Source organism: Staurois parvus, unplaced genomic scaffold (assembly GCF_062004578.1).
Source record: "Staurois parvus isolate SC_StPar_1 unplaced genomic scaffold, SC_StPar_1.0 ptg000549l, whole genome shotgun sequence".
Taxonomy (NCBI): domain Eukaryota; kingdom Metazoa; phylum Chordata; class Amphibia; order Anura; family Ranidae; genus Staurois; species Staurois parvus.
In genome coordinates this window covers 6,559,139-6,581,347 of record NW_028318345.1, presented here as the reverse complement: position 1 = coordinate 6,581,347, position 22,209 = coordinate 6,559,139, and the positions used below count along the sequence as shown (strand labels likewise).

General features: G+C 39.1%; 1 protein-coding gene across 1 annotated transcript in view; it reads right to left on the bottom strand.

Annotated features, from left to right (window-relative positions):
- RORB (RAR related orphan receptor B) overlaps positions 1 to 22,209 on the bottom strand; it is a 321,322-nt gene that overhangs the window by 72,712 nt on the left and 226,401 nt on the right. Inside the window, exon 3 of the mRNA XM_089691078.1 lies at positions 837 to 978. Within this exon, the coding sequence (XP_089547204.1) occupies positions 837 to 978 (142 nt within the window). The remainder of the gene's footprint in view (positions 1 to 836; positions 979 to 22,209) is intronic.

Sequence of the window (22,209 nt, the reverse complement as noted above, 5' to 3'; positions counted from 1 at the left end):
TTTCACATTGGTTGCCTTTAATATAAAGTGGTGTTTTGGAGTGTTTGATATAAATAATAGGACAGTTTTGCACTCCATTTCTACCATGGCTTGTACTAGTGCAGAGTATGGTAGAAAAGGTTGGTAGGTTTGTTACAGTCTGCCAGAAGTGTTCACCTTCTTTATCAAAAATATGCCATGTTTCTCCAAAATGAAATCTTTTTTTATGAACCACTTCTTTTTTGAAACACAGCTTTTCTAAAAAAAAGACTCCATTTTCTTTATAAAATTACAGTGTTTTCCCCTTTTTTTCTAAGAATAAAAAGATAGGTTAAAAAAGGCACATGACCATCGACTTCACCCGAAAAAGTTACTTTTATAGTAGAAAACACCTTTTTTTCCACAAATTTAAAAGAACAGTTAGTGTTTTTCCAATTTGCGAGTTGGCTGACAACAGCTGGCAAAAACTATTGTAAAAGAACAAGGAAATAGTGTGAGCATTTCATTATGCCACTTCTAGCTCTGGCTTTGGGGTAATACAATCTGCCAGTGACTATATGTAGGGTAGGTGGGAGAAGGTATTGCCTAAAGAACTGAAAATATTTGTTATTTTTTCATATCCTAAGGAACCTGTACAGATGAAATACAGATCTAGTAGAAAATATGAACTCAGAAGGAATTTGAAGTACTTTTCCTGATCCACCTGTGCTCAAAGGTTAAGTAACCATCTTAGAGTTCATAATTCCATCATTTTCTTTTTAAAGAGAAATGTTGGTCTTTTCATGTTCCTACTGTATCTCAACTATATTAGAAGAAACTTTCAAAAGGATACAGTACTGAAACTGAAGTTAACTTACCATCTCTAGACATTCCCAGGGCAAGACACTTCTGCAGTCTACAGTGCTGGCAGCGGTTTCTATTTGTTCTGTCAATTAAACAGTTCCTCTGCCTTGGGCACGAATAAGAGGCATTGTTTTGTTGACTTCTTCTGAAGAATCCCTGAAATGGTAAGAGATAATTAGGAATCCAAATGATATTTGTGTTAATTAAAAGTATTGTGATAAAAAATTGTCTCATTACTAAATAAAGAATAAAAAAGAAATCTCTGGGATGTTGATTTGTATATGAAATGTAGCCCTGCAGTATGACATTAGCATTTGGAAGGCTCATAATGGGATATCATTAATATTATGGAAGAAATACCTATAAATGTTTACTGTGGTTGTTGTGAGCTAGCAAACTCAACCAAGAGGATTGTAAGGGTGGCCACAGATGAAATGATTTTTCTAATAAAACCAAGATTGGATATTTTAAACAAGATATACACAAATAATATCATCACAATTATGCTTTGTAAATAATTGTCATGCAAGAATGATTACATTTTGAATGGAATCATTCAATATTAAAAGTCCATGTGCTATTGAATTAGCAGATTCGCAGGCATCATAATTACTTCACTGCCTACCACTCTGTATAACTGTTCACAATAACAACTTTGGTTAACTGTTGTCTGCAAGAAAGATTTTTCCATCTTGTTGGAAAATCAGTTTTGTTAATATTTGCCAGTTAATAAGTCACAAGAAAAATTTTAATATTCACTGGATTGGATAAAAAATGCATGTCTCTGACCATCTGTACACTATTTGAGATATTTATCCTAAAAACAACTTGACAAAAATGGCTTATGCTCCGCATATTAACTATGTATGAATAAAACTATACTTTTTATTAAAGATGTTTAATGTTTGGTTGCTACCTTAAAGTCCAAGAGGTATTGGTAGTGTGTTTGTATTAGACTCTATATATTGTCTTTAGTTATGAAAAATGTGTAGTTCTGCCTTATTTAGTTTTGGAGTGTCAGGGAGAGTTCATTTATTAAAGTGATTGTAAAGGCTCAAGGTTTTTTACCTTTATTCATTCTATGCATGAAGATAAAAAACCTTTTCTGTACAGCAACCCTCTAGCCCCCTAATACTCACCTAAGCCCCCTCTCGATCCAGCGATGTGCACTGGAGTCTTGGCTATCCCGGGACTCCCTCTCCTCACTGGCTGAGACAGCAGCAGGAGCCATTGGCTCCCACTGCTGTCAATCACAACCAGTGAGCCAATGAAGAGACATGGGGCGGGGCCAAGCCAAGGCTCCATGTGTGAATGGACACATGAAGCAGCGGCTTAAGAACGCGCCTGCTTGGGTGCCCCCATAACAAGCTGCTTGCTGTGGGGGCACCTAACAAGGGGGAGGGGCCAGGAACGCCAGTGGGAGACCCAAGAAGCGGAGGATCCGGGTTGCTCTGTGCAAAAACATTACACAGAGCACGTAATTATGACATGTTTGTTATTATTATTTTTTTTTTATTTAAGCCTTTAGTATCACTTTAAATGTTATGTTCACTGTTGGAGCATGTTACATGGTATAATCATTTTAGGGAGTAACATATAACATGCTCTGGCACCTCCCCTCCACCCCCCAAAAGTGGGTGGGGGCTTCTCTCCCCTGCAGCCACTGTCACATTTAAAAATGGAGCTGGGCTGGTGGAGCCCATATGGCCATGTCATTAACCATTTGCCCTCTAGAGGATTTACCCCCCTTAATGACCAGGCCTCTTTTTGCTACTCAGCGCTGCACTAATTCAACTGATAATTGTGCGGTCATGCAATCCTGTACCCAAACAAAATTTATGTCCTTTTTTTTCACACAAATAGAGCTTTCTTTTGGTGGTATCTGATCACCTGTGCGCTTTTTATTTTTCAAGCTATAAACAAAAAAAGACCGAAAATTTTTAAGAAAAACTATATTTTTTACTTTCGGCTATACAAAATATATAGTAAACTCAAAGTTAGTTACAAATTTAGGCCAAAATGTATTCTGCTACATGTTTTTGGTAAAAAAAAATCCCAATAAGTGTATATTGATTGCTTTTTGTGAAAGTTATAGTGTGTACAAACTATGGTATAGATACTGCAATTTAGGCCATTTTTTTGCTATACAGCGCTGCACTAGTTTAACTGACAATTGCGCAGTCATGCAATATGGTACATGAAATTCATGTCCTTTTTTTCACACAAATAGAGCTTTCTTTTGGTGGTATGTGATCACCTGTGCGCGTTTTATTTTTCGCGCTATAAACAAAAACATTTTGAGAAATTTTTTTTTTTTTTTAAAAACAATATTTTCTCATTTCTGTCATAAAAAATATCCAAAAAAACTAAAATTTCATCATAAATTTAGGCCAAAATGTATTCTTGTTGATCTAAGTACAAATACTATTAAAACAACTTCTTTCTAACAACATTTCTTTACCAGATGGCAAATAAACTATCCAGTATTGTCAAGACTGTGTACAACAGACACATTTCTGCTTTTGCTGTTCACTTGTGCTTGGACATAGCTATTTCTGTTTTGGTATCTTGTCTTATCTCCATATATGTTTGGTCCACAAGTTGTTTTTTTTGTTTTTTTTCTAAAAAATGTGTAACTTTTGCTCTCCTACATCATTATTTTTTTTCTTACTAGCCTACAAATGTCTGTAATACACATATTATGGAAAATGGTGTGTGTTTCCAAAATGAAGTTGTGAGCTTGATGGTGTATAAAGTGGTTAAATCTCTATTCTCCCCTCAGCACCAACTCCCACGTCCCCTTCCCCTCCTCTCCCCCCTATTCCATTCCCTCCATCCCTGGCAGACAGTCCATGCACCCATAAGAATGCTGTTTTCTTTTGATTTTAATAATGTATTACATGGTAATTCCAATCCCTGTTAGAGTCAAAGTTCTTATGCATATGATACCACCTGTCTATATTTGTTTCTGTCTACCTGGATATACTGTTGTAAACCAGCCTATGTCCTGAAATGCTTACAGATGTAACCATGTCTTGCTTTTTTTTACTCAATAAAGCCTTTGAACAAAAAAGGTCCTGTGTGACTTATAATTTTCTTTTGATTTTGTATTATGATGTATTTTTCTTAGAGCACAATGCAAAAAAATTATGAGAAAAAACCCACAATCAGCAAGCTTGTTTGCATTTATCTATATCTAGTAACCCCAGGTTAAACCTAAGTCTAATGTATGTCATACAACAGGTAATAAACATTGCCTTTACAATGTTGATTATCCCCTATGTGCTTCAATTATGAGGGTTTTTCATTGACAACTTGCCTTTGTCTGAAAACTGAAAATTCAAAAGACTGGAACACAAATGGGCTGTCTATTGGGCATCATTTTTAGATAAACATAGTTGAAGCATCGACTTTGGGAGAAGGTTTATTGGATTGAAATTAGAGTTGGAAATAGAAATAAAAGCTGCTCTGAGCTGGTCTGCCTGTGACATGTGGTATGTGACATACCATACAGGAAGAAGGATGCAAGCATATATGTGTATGGAAAAGTCAGGTCAAAACAGATCTTTAGATAAACTGATTTATGTAAGACTAATAACCATGTCACGTTTACAGACTCTTTTAATGTATTGCTTTCCATAATTTTATGAATAGGTTAATTACATCTTTTACTTTTTTTTACTTTGTTGTCATAAATATCTGCATTAAAAATGTAAACGTTGTATATTATGCTGAATTAATATTTCGACACAGCAAGTAGAATAATTTATCAACAAATAAAAATATTCTTCTGCTACTGGTATAACACCTAAGCATTTTTGTTGCTATATATATATTTTGTGGTGGATAACTATTATTGAATATGTAGGCTATAGGCTAATGGTATGATGTTGCCTATGGCAAGTTATGTATCCTTGATGTGCTCTGGATTCTGTAATACTTCTTTTTTTTTGTCCAAAAAACATTTTTCTATTGAGAATAAAAAAAATCTTCAATAATTTGCTCGTAGAAAAAAAAATCTATCTATCTCAGAAAAAGACAGAGAGAATCTAAATGGAACTAATACAAAGAGACTAAGGATCTCTTCTGTGCAGGTAGTAAGGATATAAATAAATATTAGCATCCCAGCCCTCTAATACAGTCAGCACATACACGTACAAACACTTAATATGCAAGTGATTATCATTTTCCTTGGCAGTGTGATAATATATACACATAATAATTTGTTGAAGATGTGTTATATTCACAGGTGTATTTTCAGTTTGGCTCTGCAGTTTCTTTTAGTAAACTATTCAGAGAATGCATGTTGCACCTTTACAAGTGCTAATATTATTTCATATACACAATAATCCCGATAATTTCACTATAGGGAGAAGAATTTAGGCACACCACATCCATTATGAGCACAATAAAGTATTTATCAATACTCTATAGATGGACCACCTTTAAATACAGTGATGAGGGTTAAGTAAAAGACTAAAAAATCAACATCATTTTTCTATGTAGTAGCCTTAGTTCTACGTTTGTTAAGGGCTTTATTTATGTATGTGGGTTTGTGTGGATTTATCTCCACAACTCAAAAACATACCGGTAAAGTAACTAGTGTCTTCCTTTACCATAATATAGGAACATTGATCTGATGGTTACTAGAAGAACTCATTTAGTTAATAGTTTGCAAGACATGTAAGTAAAGCAGTAATAAACTCAAAACCAGAATTGATATATGTTACAGCTTAACAATCATTAGATGTTGTGGCTGCATTTGTTTTCTTTTTTAGGCTTCTTTGCCTCTGTTTTCACCTGGTGATCTGGCTAGTAACACATATTCTGTATTAAAGTATCCCCATTCTGGATGAAGGAGCAACAGAGACACCTTTGGGCAGCAGCATTGTCAGTCTAGGGGGAGGGGAACGTTAGATGTATTAGCTTATTTAAATCCACAAAGCAAAAACTCCAGCTCACACTGCAGTTACACAAGAATCTTGGGATCTTTTGGGATAAAGGTTTTACATGAAAATATAAAAGCTGATCATTGTAAGGACCCCTGGCAGTGGTAAATGGTTTGTCTCATCACTCTAACTGCTACATTGGCAGGAGAGTTTGTTCTGTGAATCAGCCTAAAAAGCATAAAAAAACAAAAAAAGAAAGCTAATGCAGCCATTACATCTGAGAATTTGTAAGCTGCAATATAATAAATGTTTTCTTTTGGGTTTAAAATAGCTTTAAAGTGTCCCTTTTGGTATGCTATGGCCCACTGAGAAGCAAACGTCACTGAAAGGCTGTACCTTATTTTTAAATAAATATTTGTCCCAAGTAATATTGAGGTTGAACGGACTGACCATTTGGAAACTCGGGCACTGCCTGAGGGCCCTGGGTCAGTAGAGGGCCCCATGAGATGCCCATGGTACCTTTTTCATAGGCTTTTTTGAGTTTGGGCAAGGACACAGGAGACCCATGATTCCCTATTGCCCGGGGGCCCCATGAGTTGTCAGTCCGCCCCTGGGTTGAACATTTCAAAAAACATACGTTATAAACATAAAGTTTTTTTTATAACTGTTCATTTTCAATCACTTTGTTATCTTCAAGACTGATACACTGACACACACTGCATTTTCCTGAATACTCCTTATAAACAGAGGTATACAGCACTGTATTCTTACCTTTACAATCTCAATACAAATATATACAGTAGCTTAGCAAAAACTGCAAGGCAGAATGTGAGGAGGCCATAGCAACAAATGAAACAAAGTACATCTTGTACTGGTCTCCATTTTGTAATGGTAACTGGTCAGTGTGGACTGGCTGAAAGTTTTGTTTTAGAAGCATTTATAGATAAATCCAACTTCTTACTTAAATGATAAGTTCACTTTAAAAAATAATCACATATGCACATTTTTGAAGGTAAAAAAAATGTGCATTTACTGTTTTTTTTTTGAGCCTGGAAAACATTGCACCAGCGATCAGCAGATCACTGGTGCCATGCAGGACACCTACAGCCCTGTCAATATACTGTATCTGTGTGCTCATACATTGTATGGGCAGACAGATACACTGCGACAGGAAGAATCAATGAACTACCATGGCTCTCAACAGTGCTGTGGTAGTTCATTCAGAACTACAAGCCATCAGCCGCAAAGGCTGTGAAGTGGGTGAAGCCCTACATGGCTGTGCTGTTTTCAAAAAGTGACAGCTAGTATGGGGAACTTCTCCCTGTACCACTGTCACAGGGAGAGAGGGCAGAGGGCAGTGGCTGCAGCAGTGGGAACATGTTACATGTTCCACGCTAACAACAGGTGGAACATCTAACATGTTCCCAAAGGTGAACTTATCCATTAATTTACTGTAGATCAGAATATAATTTGTTATTTAGTTACCCTACATGCACTGCACTCTCTTTCATAATGTCTATCTATCTATCTATCTATCTATCTATCTATCTATCTATCTTTGTATACATATAGGCAAATACATGCTATGTATGAGTGGTATGTCTGTAAAGATCAACTAACGTAATCTATGTGAAAAGTACACTGTCAGAGAAAATGGAGAAACTTATGATTTTCCTTTAGCTTTAGCATTTTAGCTGTAAATGATTTTGAAAGCAAAATCCTGGGTGTTTCAGGTGGCCACAGTATAGGTTTGCTGCTTTGAACAGGCCAAGACAAATTTATAGAATGTCACAAATTGGTTGGCACAAATTTGAGTTCTGTCATCACGAATACCCCAATACTTAAAATGATAACAAGTATAACCACAATATTACATAAGAACCAGCTTTTTCAAAAGCTAAAATAATAATCCCTTACACTTACATTTTGTCTAACTCACCCAAAAACAGGAAGATACATATTGCTAACAGTACCTCTGCTATGCTGGCATCTGGTCATATAAGAATTTCCAATATGTTGCAATATCTGAGCATCAGGGGCCTTCTCTGGTTCAATAAATGTTTATAAAAGTTTTACAAAAGTATAACATCAAAGCACACAAGTGGAAAAAGGGAATACATGATACAATAAAGGCAGGGCAGTCCAAACACAAAGATTAGGAACCAGCAAGAACACGTGAGTTTTGCCCCGCCACCATTCCCATCATTAATCATAAAAAACAAACAATGCAGAAAGCCCAACAGCCGGGAAAGAGAAACCCTCTTTTCTGGATCAATAAGGCAATTGCCTTCTCATCAAGTCTCACACAGGTTATATTTCTTTATGTTAATCAAGTTTTATTTTTATCTATTGACCTTTCTTTACCTTCTACATTCTATTTAGGCTTCCTTGATGTAACATTACTGCAACATTTGCTATTTATGGTATAATTATTCCCGCTGGCCCAATGAAATATCATGAAATATGGTTTTAAAACTTACCAATTAAAAAATAAATTCAACTACAATGACTTATATTCCTACTTGAGAAGAATTAATTTACAGTAAGGGAGCAATCTAATGAGAATTTATGTTTGACATTTCCTTATGGTGTATTAAAGCTTATTACACATTGTTCTGTATTTGCTTGGTGTTCAAGTGCACTTCCGTTTATAACCGCTGTAACAGATTCTAGCTTATTCTTGTTTGTTTATAAAGCCATTTTACAGATTGTTCCTTAGTATGCCATCAGTTTAAGTGGTACTGGTTGTTTTCCCTCTCTCCCAATTACAAGGCTGTGCTTGTTAGCTTTAATACTTTATGTTACTGTCATTAAAAGGAGTTTACTTCAGAAAAGTGTGTCATTGACTTTTATTGTGATACTACTATGGCTCTGCTGGAGCAGCCTACAGCATGCAGCTTTGTGAAGGGTAAATAAGGCTATGTTTTGTACTGTACCCCTAATGTATGATTTCGGCAATTAGGTAGTGATGCAAAAAGAGCATACAGACGACACACTGAGGAAAGAACTATTATGAGAGTTCTGAATCAGGCTAAACTAAGTGAACAAAACCTGTCCTAGATTTTGTTAAAAGTAATACAGAGAACCTAACTCTACAGTATACATAGCATGTGATGTTAACATATAATCTTCAAATTGATCTAAACAGAATGAATGAATACAAATACAAATCTTGATAGGTATAAATGAGTAACAGGCATCTTGATAACCTGTATCAATTCCACAGTTTATTTTGTCTATGCAAAGTATATGTGCCCTGTTATTCTGATAATGAGCTTATGCACAACTCCACAATATTTAAAGTGAACGTATCAACCTGATGCTCTATTAAGATTAATAGTTCATTCTACAAAGACCATACGGTGCCTGGTAGTACATTTTTTGTGAGCCCCCTGTAATCCCAGACGCATTCCATTAAGGGCCTGTGTTTTGAGTCTGTTTCGATGTCATTAGTTTGGCATCAGTTAAAAGTGCTTCTGAAATCATTCAGAATTCATTGACAGGTGTGTTTAACCTCATTCTGACCTCCATTTGACCTGGTAACAGAACTTGCAAAATCAATTTGAAGCGAACAAAATCCTATCAACACAGGCCCTAAGAGTTATCAAACTATCCCCCTTTATTAGCCACTGAAATGCTCTAATTCACTCTTATTTGGTAGTGTTTTTGGCTCCTCTCCCCTGCAAGCCACTTGCTATCAGGGCACTCATGTGGGCTCAGTCTCGAGTTGACTGTGTTTGTCCATAGAACTGCCCCCACTCCCTCCTCACTGGCTGTGGTTGACAGCAGCAAGAGCCAATGGTTCCCATTGGTATCTCTGAGGCAATGAGGAGGGACAGAGCCGAGAGAACCGATGCTCTTGAGCACAGCGCTGGATTGAGATCAGGGTCAGGTAAGTATGCATCAAATGTATTCAAAAAAATCTTCAGCCATTAGAACCACTTTAACAAAAATGGTATTTTTGGTCATAGGAATTGTGTTACACTTCCCTGTATCCCATGCTGCAGTGCTAAGTGGCAACTTGCCAGGGCCATTGGCAGGTCATGGAATGTTCATAGCACTAAGCAAGTTTTGTCTTTGTGAAGGTCATACATGGACAGGAATTTTAAGGGTCTGGAGCATAGGAGAACCATGTACTTATATGTGTATACACTTATATGGGTATACATAGATAAATGAATTAACATTTTATAGCATCCATTTGATTAAAAAGGTTACACATGACAACAGTTATCTGATATGATGTTTTGGATAGCAACTCATTTGTTATCCAAAACAGACAGGCAATCAGATAACATTCAACAAGGTTCTATTGTTAAAGCATTGGTTGGAGGATCAAGGCCCTGGTGGGGATTATGTGGCCTTGAAAGTATAGTGGTCATTAGATGGTGGTGTATAGAGCTGAAGGAGTGAACATAGATGAACTAATAGACGTTTGGTATATGTGGATGGGGGATGGGAGACGGGTAGAGAGTGTGTGCTCAATGGGGGTAGGGAGGGGGCAAAGTATGGCAAAATGAAAAAAGGAAGGAGGGAGAGTGTTGGAGAAGAGGAAGGAAAGGGGAAAAGGGGAGGGGAGAGGGGGATTACTGGACGGGGAGGGGGGGTTGGAGGATGGAGGTGAGGGTAGAGCTCAAGAGTCCTGGTCTCTGTAGAACTAAAGCTTAGAAATTTAGTAGATAATGGTCATAAATTGTGGGCAGAAAATGCATGATCCAGTGGTCCCAGTTGTTTTGGAACTTGGGCAGCCCATCCCACTGAAAATCAGTCAGTATTAAATTACCACATGCACTGGTACATGTGCAATATGAATTAATCTACAGGAATTTCGTAGCTTTTAGGCTTTAGCAGTGGTCTGTTTTGTGGCTATGAAGACAAGAATTAACAGGCAAGTTTCATTTTTAGTGTAGGTGAGTGGCTTAGGAGGGCTCCCCATGGGTTCATTTCAAGAGAATGATTTAGTATGGCAGAGATGATGCCATATATCAAGCACCAAAACTGTTTGCTTACAGGACAGGTCCACCAGATGTAGGGGTAGTTACAATTTTTGGGAAAGCCCTTGAAACAGTGAATAGATTAACCCAGCAGTGCTCAAGCTATACGTGTTTGTACAAGGTACCAATGCATCATGAATTTATAGTCTGTTTCACAGGCAGAGACCTTTACCAAGCACTTAAAGACAGCTAACCACTTATCTTCCCATTGGAGGTAGGAGGAGTAGAGAAAGCAACAGAGATCATGGAGAGGTATATAGATGTAATTGTACATGACTTGCTACTACAGATTGCCTTAAAGGGAGCTCTTATCAGCAGAGACTTGGAGTGTTTTGATGTAAGGACATAGAGTGGCTTTTCAGTTGCAAGTAAAACAAATCTCTGACAAAGGTTTCTTGTGTAATTTCTTCAAAAGATCGGACCCCTCTTAGGGTTAAGGGATCTTTTGAATGTTTAAGGAGTACCACCATTTTACATACTTTGGGGAGTCTAGGGTCAGAATGAAGGTGGGATTGATCCAGAGTGTAGAAAGGGGCAGGTAGTTTATGAGAATATTTATTGTCGCCCCAGATCTTCAGGAAGTGTTTGGTAACAGGGTTGGTAAGAGGCTGTCTATAGTGGGGTGGAAGTCAGATAATAGTAGCCATATTAAATAGAATTGTAAAATCATCTCAGAGGCTCATCCAAATCAGATGTTATATGAAAAAGAAAACTAATGCTCAAGCTGCAAGCTAATAGCTGAGCAAGTGTGGAACACTCAAGAACCCTTTTAGTTAGCTTTTATAGAGGATCTAGCAAGAAATCCTGGGTTTTTGGAGTCACTAAGGTTTCAGGGTTTTGCTTTGGCATATATGTATATGTGGGGGAACCAAGATCAGGAGAACTCAAAAAAGGTATATGAGCTTGGGAAGGAAGGTCATTTTAATTGTAGCCACATGTCCAAGCCAGGAAATAGGGTATTTTGTATTTTCTGAAAGGGGTAGGTGACAGATGAAAGAGGAGTAATTAGCACTATACCTAGTGTCATAAGAGCTGGTAACATAAATCCACAGGTAAAGGAGATAGTTGGGCACCCACTGAAATTCTTAGGAATGTTGAAGTGTTTGGGCCAGTCTGAGAAGTACAGATATACAGTATTCAAGACATAGACTTTTGCCTATTTATGTAGTGACCAGAGAGAGAGAGAGGCAAAGTTTTGTCATAGTTTGAGGTCAGGGAGAGAGGTGATAGGATTAGTGAGGAATATAATCAATTCATCAGACTACATGCAATGTTTGTGATAATTGTCATTGATATCCATACCTTGAATGTCTGTATTTTGAGCTATTAGAAGCTTAAGCGGCTTGATGGCTAGGAGGAACAGGGGGTGTCAAGAAATCATGTCCACAGCGACTTGCTAACCAAAACAAGATCCTTGATTAGGGGATGAGGTGAGGGCTTGCTTTGGTGAGGTAAAACAAGGCTATGAAACAGTTACCACATCCTGCAATGCTGCCAGCCACCACTATCCACCAAAATATAGCTACCTGGAGACACATGGGCAAATAGAATTCTTGCAAAAATGTGGTTCACTCTATGGATTTGTTTACCAGGTAGGTGATTGTGAGATTCCCTAAGCTGTCCAGTGAGCTGGGATCTTTGTGCACTTTCACTTTTCCCACCGCCCACAAACAACAAGACTCAGGGTAGCTTGAAACCACCTAAAGTTTGTCAGCTGACTGGCATGTTAGGCAACTATACACACATTACGCAAATCCATTTTGCTGTCAATGAGGTCCATCGCTGTCTAAAGCAGATACAGTAGCTTCCACACACTTAAACTAATCTGCATGCAATCTGATTGACCATCTAATTCTCTGTCAGCCAACCATTACAATTCCAGAGAATCTGAGGGTGCAGCCACACTATGCAAACTCATACAAATTAGCAGTGCATTTAGACCTGAGCATACAGTCACTAGTAATATAATGCATCAAACTCTATAGAAGTTAGGAAATTGTTGCTTAGAACACAGTTAAGTTTCATAGCTAATATCATCCGGCAGGCAATGCATATAAATATGTACAGAAGTACAAATTTAAATAGAGAAGAAAGAATATAGCATGTTATCATATTGGCTATTTGCTATAAAACAAAAAGTGAGAAAAGCAGAAATACATTTTATGAATGATTTTTGAACACACTGCACTTCTCTTGAAGTACCATTGGGTTATATGGACCAACCGGTTTTGATAGCTGGGTCAGAGTTAGGACCAACGCATAATTGCAGCAAATCCGAACAACAAGGCTACTATAAGCAGGGTACATAAAATGGTTTAGTCATTCCCTAGGTGGTTCTATAAGGACAGGGCATAAAATTTTGCATTTGCATGCAGCTCACAGTGCATACTATGAGAAGGAACAATTCTCCTCTCCATAAATAATATTTTGGATCTTATGAGCGGGTAAACATATTTCCTCTGATACAAGATTATAAATGGTGATTTCAGACAGTGTGGGGCTTCTGTTTCTAAAGACTTCTTCCTCCCTGCTGAGTTGCAGGGTCTGTAAGGATTCTTTGATGGTTTGTGAGGTGATTGTTGATTAACTTTATCTACAGCCACAAACTGTAGATACAATACAACAGTATCATGTCAGATTCTCATTAGCAGCTAGATGTGATTTGAGATCTAAGATGCCTACCTTAAATAACCACTGAATTTAAACCCTGTCGGCAATATTATCATCTCACTTTCTATATTTAATGTTACAAGAGAGTGAGAGGGGGAAGCTCCACTGAATGCCAGTGAGGTTAGAGAACATATTGAAGCAGAAGCCTGCTTATTTGATAAATGCTTGTGGTGGATAGTAAAGAGCTTGGATCCAAGTGAGAAAATGTTCCTGGAAGTTCCAAGATATCGAATAAAAAGGGTTTTTATATCTGAAGGTAGTATCTTGGTAGCTATTTATTTAGATTCAGAGATATGTATAAAGTTACCTGAGCCTTCTGATGCAGTCCCTGGTCCGGTAGTCTGGGACAACTCCCACGTATTCCACCGATATGAAAGTGAGCAGGCAGTGGTTAAGTCTGATAGATAAAACTTTTGCTAAAAGTTTAAAAGCTAGGTTTAGTAGTAATACCAGGCTCTAGTTGGCATGTTCAGGTTGCTGGCTTCAGTGTCATACATACTGCTGCACTAAGGGTGTCAAAGCTGAAAGAGTCACCATTGAATATAATATTGAATGCCAAGGTAAGTTTGGAACTCAGGATTTTTTTTTATTTTTTTTTTTAGTTTATGTCAAATAAGCCATCAGAGCCTGGTTGTCTATTAAACTTCTATTACTTGATGGCATCTTGGAATTCTGGGAAGGTGTTTTTACTTTCCACTGATTCAAAAAAGGAGGGAATACTTGATAGGGATATGTGCTCAAGTAGGGGGATAGATTTGTGGGGACTGAATGGTTGCTATTTTGAGTACATACTGTAGCTGACATGTTTTGTTGAAAAAGTTCAAAGATTTAAAGTAGGCTGCTAGTTGGGGAGCCATCTGATGTCTTAAAGCGATTAAAAAGGCTTAATTTAAAAAACAAACAAACATGTCTATACTTACCTGCTGTGTGCAGTGGCTTGCACAGAGCAGCCTGGCCCCTCCCTCCTGTCAGGTGCCCCCACAGCAAGCAGCTTGCTATGGGGGCACCCGCTGCTCCCTGTGTCCACTCACACACAGAGCCGCAGCTCAGCCCCACCCCCTCCCTCTTCTCATTGGCTCACTGGCTGTGATTGACAGCCAATGGCTCCCGCTGCTGTCTCAGCAAATGAGGAAAGGAATTCCCAGGATGGCTGAGACTCCAGTGCACATCACTCGATTGAAAGGGGGCTTAGGTGAGTATTGGGGGGGGGGGGATGCTGCACAGAGAAGGTTTTTTGCCTTCATGCATAGAATGCATGAAGGTAAAACCTTGAGCCTTTAGAACCAATTTAAATTTTATCGGTTCATAGGAAAATTGGGTTGACAATGGCATTTAGCTAGCATGCTGTCTGCTTTGTTCCCTTTCAGGTAGTCTTCATGTTTGGACCACCAAAATTACTTTTGAGCATGTTGAGACAGTGGCAAGTCCAAGTCTCATTTGGTATTATTAAGTGATGTCTGGGGGTCTGTGTTCAGGAACTTTTTGAATTGGGTATGACAGCTTTGCAGTATTCTTCAAGTTGAGATATTTCTTGGTTCTCAGTCTTTTCCATTGGGTTGCTTCCTGGATTAAAAGGCCCCTGATGGTGGCCTTGTGCATTTCCCAGATTGGAAGTTGCAAAACTAGGGTTTACAGTAAAGTAATCTTTTAGGGCTGAGCTTAAGGGAAAGCAGAAGGAAAGGTCACTGTGTAAAGAGTCATTAATACATTAGTGATAGTGGATAGTGTCACAGGAAAACCTGTGTAACAAACTATGCTCACCCCCATAAAAATATCACCTGTCCTTTAAATAGCTGTGATAAGCCCAATAAGGCTCTCCACTAGTTTAGCGATTAGCAGAGTCTGATTAGGATTGTGTGAGTGAGATGAAAAAAAAACCCAATGAAATCCTAAAAATGAGGCTGAGAATAAATCAATCAATCCAACAGTACAATAAACATCTTATATGATAAAAATATGCAAACAGTGAAAAAGCAATATGGATATAATAATATATAAAAGCGGGTAGCCTAGATTAAAAAACAGTGCAAAAGCTGCTATAACTAAGAGGGTGCTGCTGCATCTGCTGCTGTGCTGCGTGGAATGACACTGCAAACCTGTGTAAACCAAGAAAGGCGAGAGGAGCACATACCAATGATAAAAAAGCAGGTTTGCTTTGAAACGCATCCCTGCATTCTGGGGTACACATTGGTGACAGACCTTGTAGCAGCTCCATTCTTCTCTGCCAGCAATGTCATTTCCACTTCAGCCCATGCTTTCCCTAGCCAGTGGCCAAGGCGGAGATCTGGAATAACTCATATACTGACTCTGGATTTAATCCTCCAACCCACCTGAAAAGCCTCTGCTGTATACCCCAGAGTTGTTTGTGAGTGCAACTATTGATTTTATTTTGACCATTAAACTTCCTTATGCATGCTACACTATGGGGTGTCTCTCCTTTCGTAATATACTAGTGATAGCCTTAGCACATAGAGATCAAGTCATGGGCGGATAATGGAATATATCCACTGAAGAGAGGGAGTGGGGAGTATGGAAGAAAACTGTGGTGATTACTGGAAAATATTTGATGGGGTGCTAAAACTGAGCATATTCTTGCCTTGAGAAGTACATTTCCTGCCATATGTAGGTTAGAACACGTTGGGCTAAGAGAAATTGGAAACTTACAGGGTTGTGCCAAAATAGTCAACGGGTTGATGAAGGGAATTACTTCTTTTGTCTATGAAGGGATGTAGGGTGAGGTTGCAGTTTCTTCACAATAGTAAGCTATCTTGTGTGTGGGAGGAAAGTACTTGGAGGAGATGGAAAAAAGGAGGTCTGATTTGAGTTAAGGGCAAAGTCTGTTGCAGTGGTGACTGATGTATTTTGAATTGTGGCACTTAGGATGAGATATTGTCAGGAGGAATCGCAGACTTCTTTATGTCATGAGAATTGACAGGATTGTTTTTTTTAGCACACACCAGTTTTTATAGTGGAAGAGCATAGGCATAATGCAGTGGGATTTGTAATAAAAGTGCTACAGCCCTGGTCAGAGTTGGAACTGCAAGTCAAAGCCATGCGGTATAATGTATCTGTTCAGGTGCAGGGCACAAACATGAAACAGGTACTAACTGCTAGTGTGTTCAACAGTGTAACAGAGAACGCAACATTTAGTGGACAGCATGGTAAGCACTTGCTAGATTCTGCTATCCTCTGCTCATACAGAGTAATATAAAGCCGCTGTCATCATGGTTACTGTGCATACATGCACCCCCATATCATACATTCTTTTACATTCTGATATGTTAGAGCCAGGGGCGGACTGACAACTCATGGTGCCCCCGGGCAATAGGGGATCATGGGGCCCCTGTGTCCTTGCCCAAACTCAAAAAAGCTTATGAAAAAGGTACCAGGGGCATCTCATGGGGCCCCCTACTGACCCCGGGTCCTCGGGCAGTGCCCGAGTTTCCAAATGGTCAGTCCGCCCCTAATTAGGGCCAATTCACATCAGCAGATGTGCTATGTGTTGAGAAGGCTGCAAGGGCCAATGTGCTGGAAACAGGACATACCAACCCTTTTTTTACTCAAAAAGTGACATTTCATTCAGTTCTATCAGCTGCAGTGCAGTGTGATGTGGTGGATTGTGTTGCACCATGCTGAGCTATAAAAAGTACTGTATGTCAAACATTTTTCAATGCATCCCCACACTGCACAGGTATAAACTGAGCCAAATGTAAACAAGGAGTGAACAGGCCATTAAAAAACAAACGCTTTAGCTTAATTTATGTTTTACTGTTACTTCTAAAAAAATGCCTAATATCATATAATACACAGTATTATTAAATTGTAACTTGTGATTTTTATGTAAGTTTTCATGTAATTCCTTCACTTATCTTTACCTCATTTCTACTGAGAAGCAATTTTCTAGAATGTTGTGCATAGTTCTATCACATAGCCATTTGCCTTTAATCTTTTGAAATCTTTAATCTTACTAAATCAATTGATTTGCATTGCTGTTTAATAGTAAAGAAACTCTTTTTATTTAGAGGTTTTGTAGGCATGATCTCACAGTTATAGCACACCTTTAGATATGCAAATAATCAAAGGACTGATATCTGGAGCTATGTATAAAAAAGTGAAAAATGCTTTAGGAGTGACTCATTGTCCAGCTACCAACTTTAATCTTACTAAATAAATTGAATTGCATTGTTGTTTAATAGGGAAGTAGCTCTTTTTATTTAGAGGTTTTATAGGCATAAAGTCGCAGTTAGAGTACACCTTTAAATATGCAAACAATCAAAGGAATGATATCTGTGACTATATTTAAAAATAGTGAAACATGATTTAGGTGGGATTCATTGTCAGATACCAACATATATTAGATTGTAGACTAGTGGGAAATAATCTAAACATCATACTGAAGGCTTTTAAGCCCTATCCCATAAACACATTTAAGAAGCCATAAAGTTGAGCAGATCACTCAGGGCTGCCTTTAAGAACAGCATACCTGATGGGTCCCCCACCGTGATTCCCTATTGACAGTATTGACTCTATAGGTGCCACATCAACACATCATTATCAAAAACTCCTTTACTGCCCTTCACATTATTTCTTTCTCAGATTATTAGATAACAGTTGTTCTACAACATATGGTAGAGGTTTTAGTGCTGTTATTTGTAGTTTACCAGTGAGCTCCTTCAATGCACAGTATTATTTTTGTTTTTGTACAATAGCCAAGTAGAGCAAATTTCAAGAGGAGAAAACGCACAGGAACGCTGCTACTCAAGTCATAAGCAGCTCCTTTCCTCCAGCAACATTATCTGGCAAAACAGCTGGGGCTGAAACTGTCTATCTAAGTGGCAAACAAATTCATGGTCACCTGCATGTTCAATACCCCAGGGAAACTCATACTTCCCTTATTTGCCATGGTAGCCTTGGTCTCCTCCCAGTAAATTGGAAGATGAAGAGCGGAACACAAACACAGGGTACTCTGGCCACATCTCTCACAAATCTTGACTCTTGCCCTCTTTCTGCTTGGTCTCCCCCATGCTCCTGTGCTTTTGCTGCTTTGGTTTATATAACAAATGCTTTATTACCAAAGCCCTTTCACTCTGTGGGGTCTTGGGAAAGGTACAGGAGTACTTCCTGTATTCCCTAAATATTGTTGGCCTTGAGATTACTTGCTAAAGTGATTCTAAAGGAGTTTTATTTTTACACTGCGGGCTCACGCCATTGAGACACACAATGCGTCTCGGCCAGCCCCCAACTTTCTCTCAGATCAGAAAGCCTGAAATACTGTCAGAAGCCCTTATGTGCATTCTTGCACTGTAAGAGATTAAAAGTTTTAGTGTCAGAGAGTCAGGAAGGATGCCAGTAAACTAGCATTTTCCAGAATGGCAACCTCCATGTTTTCCACAGTATAGTGCACAGAAAAGCCTAAGATAAACTTCCTAATTCCAAGATTTCCAGATATCTCCAAATAAAACATTTCTACACGACTAAATACTTGTCCAATATGGACCTTGATATGATGTCCACCTATGAACGACTATGTACATCTGCACAGATGCAAAGGGAGTCATATTTACACTCTACATAACCTTGTTGGCTGCCCCACAATGGTCCCTCCCAGCCTCTCTGACAAAGTGGACTGCAAACTTGAACTTGGACCTCACACCTGCAGATTGGTTGCACATTTGGCATACAACGCATAGGGTTTCTCCAAATATTGTGGACCTGGAAGTTCTATCATTTATAGTGCCATACAGGTTAGCCAACTGTGTCCTGGGCTACCCGTCTGCCTATTTTCAGGGGTGTGGGGAGCAAGGAAGATACCTACACATACAGTAGGGTGGACTTGTCCTGTAAGGCAGTCTTATTGGGTGAAAATCTTTACTATACTGTCATGGCTGTTTGATGAGTACTTCCCACCTGATCCACCAATAGCTCTACTGAAATACTCACCTTCAGAGCTGACCAAGAATCAATGTCGACTCTTCTTATCTATTATGAAGCAGACAATTGCCAGAGCCTGGAAGGTGACAGCCCTTTGTGTGATCGTGACAGAAAATTGAGTCATTCAGGCGATGATAAGGTGCACAGGTACACCAACATTTGGCAACCCTGGGTCAACAAGTACCTATTCCTGGATTTCGATGCTGTCCTTTTGGAGCCTTAACCAAATCCATTTCTTTGTCATTGATTTGAGCTTTTGGGGCTACTGCTAGCGCAGATTATGGAACCACTGCCCCTCCTTCCTTCCTTTTCCTTCTTTTCTTCATTCTCTACTTTCCTCCTTGATTTTTAGATGTCTTCTGTATACCTTTTTGACACTTCCTGGTCCTTCCTTCCCCTGGGCTATGGCTGGGGTGGACCATCTGAGTGTTGGTTCTTTTTGCTTTCTCTGATTCAACAATGCTTAAAATGAAGTGAACAGCTATTGCCTGCTGGATTATCTCAGTTATGACACTGTTAAACCCTGGAAGAAGAGCTAGTACCCCTGGGTGGAGAATATTACCATCTACATTACCTGATGAATAGCATGTGATGGTTCTTGTATCGTTTAATAAAATACTTGAATTATAAAGATTGCTGCACAGGCATTTTGTGGAGAAAGCAAGGTGAATGCTAATCAGTTGCATTATCAAAGAAGCTTTCTATCATGTTTAATATCTCCACAGGAAAAAACTGCACTTATTACTTTCACAAATTCCTATTAGTGATGGCAAGGACACCATTCTGATTATTGCAAGAGGGCAGCTGATTTGAGCTTCCCTTGAGATAATCAAGAGGGGTGTGCTTAAGGTGTAAGCAATAATAAACATTCATAAGCGTCAGAAGTGCTTGTTTTTGCAGAGATGGGGTTATATGGGCAACCTTGCATAAACACGATGGAGGGGGATTTTTTACTGTAATGACCAATTACAGTTGTAGAATATAACACATAGAAATGATCCAGCCTAGTCAGCCTGTTTAAATCTAATGGTCAAATCCTAGTTTGTCTGTGCGGATAATTTTACTTCATATACAGCTAAATGACCCAAACTGATCACATTTCACATTTGCATATTAGATTTTCCTGTATCACATGAGAATGTATTATTTCCCTGTGGTCTGTCTGCTATTCCTGTAGAGGCTTCTGTCTGCCCACTGTTGATAAAGCAGATAATGTCTACAGGAAAATTACATGTAAACCCCCCGCCCCCCTTCCTTGAAAAAAAGGTGCAACATAATGATGTGCTTGCATTAATATATTGAGAGGCTCAGGGCACGCCTGTTTTTTCTCCTAAGGTGTCCCTGGTCAAAACTCACTAAGGAGTCTTGTATTACTGAGAGACAATCCCCCTAGATGCAGCAGTCCATTATACCTAGGTAAAGTGACAGTTGCCCCTTGGTGATACCAGTAGCACAATTATCAGTGTGAGTGGCAGCAGTTATTCTGCACAAGAGCTCTTACATTGAAGAAGCCAAATAACTGTCTACTCAAGCAACTTGACAGATTACTTTGAAAGATTTCCAACAAATCATATAATAAAAAACATCTGGTGATACCTGTCAAAGCTCTACCACATGTTTTCATTTGAAGGTGTGATTTAACAAGTCAAGAATCTGACTTTCAAGGGTGACTGATATCAAGCATGGGGTGGTTGATGTATTTGTAGTAGGACTATATCTCTGTGTATGTCTACTGTATCTGCAAATTGAACAGATCCAGCCTGGTCACCTCAAACTGGGCAGCTACATCTCTTTGTGAATTGGCACACCAATGTCTAACAGGAAAAAACTAGGAGCAGGCAGGCTCTTTACTGCAGAAGACACATGCAATTTCTCTTCTGCAATAAAATAAACCTACCTGCCCTCTCATAGTCTTTAGAGGAATGTATACTGAGCTGCTTATGCACACCTCAGTTTACATACTGTCACAATGCCTGCTGTGTGCTGAGATGACTGTTTTTCTGTGCATGCCAAGGAGTGACGCCATCCTTCACCAACCAAACAAGATGAAAAAGACTGGTACCCAGAAGAAGTGGTGGAAAATATGACAGCACTGGTGAGGGACGTCACAGGCATCAGACTGCTGAAGCAGAGGCATGTATTTTGGACTTCAGATCCACTTTAAAGTGATTCTAAAGGCTGAAGGCTTTTTACTTTCAAACATTCTATGCATAAAGGTAAAAAACCTTCAATGTGCAGACCCCACCTCATACTTACCTGAGTCTGATCTCGATCCAGCAATATGCAGTAGAACAGCGACTTTCCCAGGTCTCTCCCTCCTCATTGGCTGAGATGCACTGGCTCCCGCTGCTGTCAAACACAGCCAGTGAGGAGGGAGAGGGGGCGGGGTCGAACTGTGCCATGCCATGCTCTGTGTGTCTTATATACATTTCTGTTGCAAAGCAGGTCAGTAGCCAGACCGAAACCTAATAGCTCTTCCCCACTTTGTGTCTATTTGCCCCAGGTTGGCATTGTGTCCACAGTAGCATTTGCGTTGACAGAGCAGAGTAGGACTGGCCATAGAGGGATTACTTTGACGCAGTTGGCCAGCTTAAACATGTATTGCTAAAAATCCCTATTTTATTATTGCATCATTTGCTGGAAATGGTAAATTAGCAGTGTGCAGAGGGTTCCTCTGGGATTCCTGTGTCTTTTATACACACAAAGGGGGCAACTCAAGACCGAGCATGCATGAGTGCCCCCAGAGCAAACAGCTTGCTCTGGGGACACTCAGCAGGGGGGGAAGAGCCAGGAGTGCTGATGGGGGAACCTGAGAAGAGGAGGATTGGGGCTGTTCTTTCATAACCATTGCACAGAGAACATAAGTATGACATGTTTGTTATTTAAAACAAAAAAAAATCAGA